This window comes from Mobula hypostoma, chromosome 19 (assembly GCF_963921235.1).
Source record: "Mobula hypostoma chromosome 19, sMobHyp1.1, whole genome shotgun sequence".
Taxonomy (NCBI): domain Eukaryota; kingdom Metazoa; phylum Chordata; class Chondrichthyes; order Myliobatiformes; family Myliobatidae; genus Mobula; species Mobula hypostoma.
Genome location: NC_086115.1, coordinates 34,001,090 through 34,007,459, shown reverse-complemented (window position 1 = coordinate 34,007,459; position 6,370 = coordinate 34,001,090). Strand labels below are relative to the sequence as shown.

At 41.3% G+C, this 6,370-nt stretch overlaps 1 protein-coding gene across 1 annotated transcript; it reads right to left on the bottom strand.

The window, feature by feature from the left end:
- Positions 1-494: 494 nt before the first annotated feature.
- On the bottom strand, positions 495-4,928 carry LOC134358719 (interferon-induced protein with tetratricopeptide repeats 5-like). Its single transcript, XM_063071174.1, has 2 exons — positions 4,743-4,928; positions 495-2,919 (listed from the first exon to the last, which is right to left on the bottom strand). Exons 1-2 carry the CDS (start codon positions 4,745-4,747, stop codon positions 1,467-1,469), a joined length of 1,458 nt encoding a protein of 485 aa, XP_062927244.1. The 5' UTR covers positions 4,748-4,928; the 3' UTR covers positions 495-1,466.
- Between the last annotated feature and the right edge of the window lie 1,442 nt (positions 4,929-6,370).

Sequence of the window (6,370 nt, the reverse complement as noted above, 5' to 3'; positions counted from 1 at the left end):
CTTTAGGAGGTGCAACAGGAAAACACAAATGCAGCCTGCAATACCAGAGAAGAGGGGGTAAAAGTGGAATGGTAGTAAGTTCGAAAAGCTTGAATCTAAAATATCTGAATTTCCTGTTGACTCTTGAATGTCTGTAACGTGGCCACCCAGATAATGAGGTGTTGTTCTTCAAGTTTACATTGAACTTTACTATAACAGTGAACAAGTCAGAGTGGGAAGAAGAATTCAAGTGGCAGGCAACGATGAGTGCAAGGAGACTTTTGTGAACCGAATCAGGTGCTTTGCAAAGCAGTCATGGTACCTGCAACAGATTTCTTAATGAAGGGAAGACCACCTCAGGAACAATCAGCTCTGCTTACTGAATTGGAGTTGATAACTTTATTACCGGCACTAAAAGCTAGAGTGAACGTTCCTTAAATGTTCCCTGAACTGATACTGTTCGCCACAGTGTGCAGCAAGAAAATCACTTACACTTCACTACTGGTGTGGAGGGTTAAATCATAACACTTTATTGGTTTCTTTTACACTCAGATTTTGCGATTACAGCACATTTAACAATATTGAAAGGAAAATGTATATGAAGGACTATAAGATTTCAAATTAATGTCTGATTTAAAAACTCCAACCATTGGAAATCCAAATTCTTAACAGTAAAAATTCTGAAAAAATCAGGCAGCATCTCAATCTTCAGTCTGAAAAATCAACTTAATTTTCCCTTCTATTGATACTGAACAATCTGCTAAATGTTATCATAATTTTCCGCTTTATTAGCATAATATTTTAATATTTTTAACATCTTGCGTCTGCTTTGGTGTGGCAGGTATACAAACACTGTACATAGACTCTACTACAAGTTGCAAAGATTTCATCTAGAATATTTTTGCATACAAACTAAAACTGCTAAGAATAGAACGTTCCAGGTAATTGGGTCATAATTGGTTATGGCTCCTTTGAGAAAAAAAAATGGAGTTGAGTACTCCTCTTTCTTATTTGAGTATTTTATAAATCATTTCATTTTCTTTCAGAGAAAGCTTTATTAACATGGAAGCTGGATTAGATGGCACTTCTTGTTTGGTGCTGTCACATAAAAATTAGCTTTACCTAGAACTTGGTGTACTAGCAATCAACTCCAGCTGAAATTGGACTCATGGAGTAATAGGACTGGGAACTTACAGTTGTGTTCATATGCTACTGTTTCTGATGCAGCCATAGCTTCAGATGTATCTGAAATAATGTCTCTGAAACTCAGGTGGAAATTGCAGAATTGATGGGAGAAGCAAATATTGAAAATGTTATAGACACAAACTTAAGCACAAAGGCTTCAGAAAATCATGAATGAAACATGCATTAAATGTGTTTCTATAGATGTATTGCACATAATATCAGACAACTTTAATAGTGAGAACTGGATGAGGAAAGACTTTCCACAGTCACAGTACACCCGCATCTCTCTGGGTATCTAGAGCCTAAGTCGAAGGGCGTAATTCAGAAAGAGCATTGAGATATTCTTCATTGCCAGGATCAAATTCCAAGGCCTTTTCAAAGCATTTAACAGCCTCATCCTTCTCCCCAGCCAGCTGGTGCACCATCCCAAGAATTCCAAAGGCTTTGCTGTTTCTTGGATTCCTCTGAATTTGTTTTCCTAAGATCTTTCTCAAGTTACTGTCACAGAGCTTCCATTGTTTACTTCCATGATGGAACTTAAGTCCGTCCAGAAAATAGATGATGGCATTTGATTCAGATCTTTTGTGGTGCAATTCAAATAATCCAACTTGTAAAGCGAGTGCCTGCTTATGATCCAGAGCAAGATCTTCCAAGCTCAGCAGACTGTTGTAGATCTCCTCTGCTCGGGTTACTTCTCCATTTTCTAAGCAGATTCCTGCAAAATCCAGTTTTGCAAAAATAAACACTGGTTTGAGTTCAAATGCCTTTTCAAAGTGATATTTGCTCTTACTGATCAACTCAGCTTTCAGTTGAAATGTAGCTCTGTCAGGATAGTTGCTGCCTGCTTTCTTTTCCAGAGTGAACAGTTTTCCCCTGTAACAGATACCGATTTGGTGGTGTAAGAAGGACGAGCTTGGAGTAAATTCTAAAGCTTTCTTCAACAGGCCTATTGCAATATCGACATCTCCTCCTATTCTGTAAAACTTTGCTGCATAGCGAAGCACATATGGCAGATCTGGGGTCTTCCTCAATGCTTCTTCAACTAATTCATTTGCTTCCTCTGCTTCATTGAACTCTTGCAGCTTTAGGGCCAACATAACCATGGCCACTGTGTCATCTGGATCAAGCTCCAGCACTCGTCGCAGATACATTAGACATAGATTCTGCTCCTGATTCTCTGAAACACCAGAAAGCGCTTCTAGACGATAAAGAGCAGTTGCATAGCCCATCGTCCATTCCCCATTATGGGAATCTTCCTCCAAAGCCTTCTCAAAACATTTCTTTGCCTCCTCAAAGTAAACTCTTCTACCAAAAGTTAACAGTGACCATCCCTTCTCCCCGTACACCTCAGGGATCATTGCTGTATAGCGAGGGCTGTCACTGAGCCGTTTACAGATCACCTCCAGCATGTCCAGGTAGGACTGGGCCTCGGTCAGCTGCCCCATGTGGTAATGGACCCAGGCAAAGTTTCCATAGGTGATGATGCTTCTTCTTTCTAATTCTTCCTTGTGGTTCTCTCTCCAAATCTTTTCAGCTTCCTTTAAATTTTGAATTGCTTCTTCATAGTCGCCTTGCTGACAGTTTACAAAAGCAAGTTGGTTGTAGGATGTGGCTTGATATTTGACACCAAGTTTTATAGAATCTTGTAATCTAAGCTTCATATCACTGAAGTCAGTGTTGTCCTTCTGTGGAATCCACGTGAAGTGACACTGAAGCTGACAGAGTTTCTCAAACAGGGATTCCTTCAGAGTGTCGCTGCATGAAAGCACAAAGTAATCAAAGATTATTGGTGTGAAATCAATTCTCCATCCTAACTGCTAAATGCTTGGATTGACAATATTAGCAAATTCTGAATTCCTGAGCTGGGGCATAGGCAGGGAGTGTTGGGTGCAGAACAGTTCAATCCCTGCCTGATCAGACCAGTATCTACCAGATGGTGATTAACCCAGTGGAAAACAGTCTTGGTACTGGAAATACCAACCAATAAGCCGAGACAGCCAGATTAAAATAATTACTGTGTTCAGAAGATGCTGAATGAATGTGTTTTAAATTATCCAGTAGGGCAGAAATATTTGTCATTTAAGGGTTGGGTCAGTCCAGCAGTTTATTTACTCAGTTGCTGGGAAAAGGAAAGGAAAAAGCAACTTCCTGGCATCATTTCCGCCAGTCATTTCTATTGTAATGCATTTGCCATATCAATCTCATCAATTTACTTAGCATCTTAAACTTGGGAAGGTCTTTCCAAATATCCTACAATCATGCAAATATCATTCCAGTTGCATAACATGACATCATAATTTAATTTTGTCAATCCCACATTCTGAAGAATCTGTGATCATACCCTCCGGCACACATCATTACTGAGGTATGGTGATTAGAACTAACCCCGCAGGTAATTTAAGCAAAGTTGCACAAAGCTCCAGATTCGATTTCCAGATCTCCCTACAATTAAAGACTCACTTCCTGTTGTTCACTTTGATTGTCATTCACTGTGTTTAATAATTTCCTTCTATTTCACTGTTCCTCCACGATTCCAAGCTTGTCCACATTTCCCCACCCTGAACTCCAGATTCTGCAGTTGCTTTACCTGCATTAACCATGCTTTGTAGATTTTAATCCCTATCTGCTCTGCTCATTGCATCACTTAGATTAGATTAGATTCAACTTTATTGTCATTGTGCCAAGTACAGATACAAAGCCAATGAAATGCAATTAGCATCTGACCAGAAGTGCAAAAGAATAGCATTATTTACAAAATAACTGCGAATAAAAAGTAAGTGCTACAGCATACAAATATAAATGTGCTGAGACAGTACAATATGGGTGCAATACTGCTTAGCACTGTGATGTGAGGTTCAGCAGGGTCACAGCCTCAGGGAGGAAGCTCTTCCTGTGCCTGCTCGTGCAGGAGCAGAGGCTCCTGTAGTGCCTACCGGATGGGAGGAGAGTAAAAAGTCCATGGTTAGGGTGTGATGCATCCTTGATAATGCTTTCCGCCCTGCCCAGGCAGCGTTTATGGTAGATGTTCTCAATGGGGGGCAATTGGATGCTGATAATCTGCTGGGCAGTTTTCACCATCCGCTGGAGTGCTTTGCGGTCTGATACAGGACAATCTTAGTGACATTTATAAACTTTAAGATATAATCCGCTATTACCGAATGCTGTCAATCATGAAAATCTTTTTCCCCAATGCAGATTCCTTGAAATGGAGGACATGTTTATTTATTTGCTTCTTGGGGCTCCCTCTCCTCATGAATTCTGTCCACTTCAGGGACCTGGACTACAAACCTTGCCTCAAATGATCATTTTCTGGGATGAAAAGAGTAAGTGCTCTCATGTTCTTCGCCTCCCCCACTACCTCCCAGTACTCCGAGTTCCCAGGATCAAGTAAAGTTCCCAGATCACAAACTAGGATTCAGAGCCCAAATCCTTACCCTAAGTGATTGCAAACCCCTTTCCCAGATGTCTGCAGATCACATTAAGTTTGACTGATCTGGTCATCCATGCTAACACTTCTGACATTTTCCGAGGATGCTCTGACTTCAAATCACATTATGGAAATGAAAAGGCTCACTCACCTCATGGTGCTGTTTGGGATTCCGGCTGTACTTCAGAGGACTGGAAAAGCGATGTGACTGTTCAACATTTCTGGAAGCTTTTAAAATCTGGGGGCTGGATGAGTTGTTGACTGAGAGTGGAATGGAAAGTGAAACTGGAAACTGAAACTGGCAAGCTTGCTCTTCCCTTGAGGATTCAATTGATCATCTGTTTCTTCAAAACAAAAAATGCTAATTTAAGCACCACCCAGTTTAACACTTTTACATGCTAATTCTTTCCACCAGTTAGAGTGAAGAATAATCCCAAAGGTCCTTAAAGGACTGATGATTCACAGAATTATTTGATATCTTTCTCAAACACTGCCTCACGCAATCCAGGAGAGTTCAGACTTTAACCCTCTGTTACTCCACCATTGCACTCTCTCTGTAACTATCTCCTCCCTGTGTCCATGCTTTCATTAGCTCTGCTCAGTGGAGAGTGTGACTTAGAGACATCACGGGCATTGACGTAGTAGGCAGGTGACACAGGGAGTCGAATAAAGGACGTATAGAGATTGAGGAACAGAGACTCACCATTATTGTGCTCACCTCTGAAGTCAGAGCGGAATCTTTTCAAGATGGAGCAACTGAAATCGAGATTCGGTTGACTGAGGAGAAAGGAATAAATAAAAGAGGGAAAGGTTGTGAAGACTGTGTGATGGAGTTTTGCTGCAGGAAGAGAGGAGAATGAAGTTAAGGGATTATAATGGGGAATTAGAAAGAGAGAATGAAACACTTGAGGGAAATTCTGGATTCCAATGGGCATGTGAACTATGATCTGATGCCCGTTGGGAGAGAGAGCCAAGGGAGTGACTAGATCTAGTACTTCTGAGAGAGCTGGGAGTAACAACCAGTAGAGTGTTGAATGATACCATGGGACAAAACTTGTGCGCTAACATTGTGTTGCACTTCTAAACTTTCAGACATCATAAAAGAAGTAGGTGAAGAAAATCCCAATGTATAAGAATTGGATGAATTGGGGAATCCTGTGGAAAATACTGTTTATTATTTTTTAATGTATGGAAGCTTGTTGACTGATGCCTAATTCTCCCATTCGACAAATTCCCATGCCATAAAGCTGGGCATGATTTGATCATTTCAGGAGATCGGGACTGCTTGGTAACACGGAGGGCCAGAAATACTCTCTTGAGGCTTTAGAGGATGTGCTTCCTCAGGGGTCACCTTGCATGGCATTGTCCATGTTTTCAACTCACAGATTTGCCAATGAAGCTTCCCAGTACTCATTCAGGCACAGTAACAACTTCCCGAAGTATGGAAACATAGATACTGCCCTTCCCAAGGGAGAGCTCAGTTATTAAAGATTTCATAGAGGAGAAGAGGGGAAGCGGGAGTTCAGGACACCCAGCAGGTGAGGCTACCTTGTAAGGTCCCTTCCTAATGGCCACTGCTCTCAACTGTGAGGAACTCAATGAACTGAACCTTTCGATGGATTCAGTTGTTTGTCTGTCTTTATTTGCATGGGTGGTGAGACCAGGACAGGCTATCTCTGATGTTCACTGCTGGAAATAAGGCTTGATTCCCACCACTGCCTGTAAGGAGTTTGTACATGCTCCCAGTGATAGCATGGGTTTCCTCCACGTGCTCTGGTT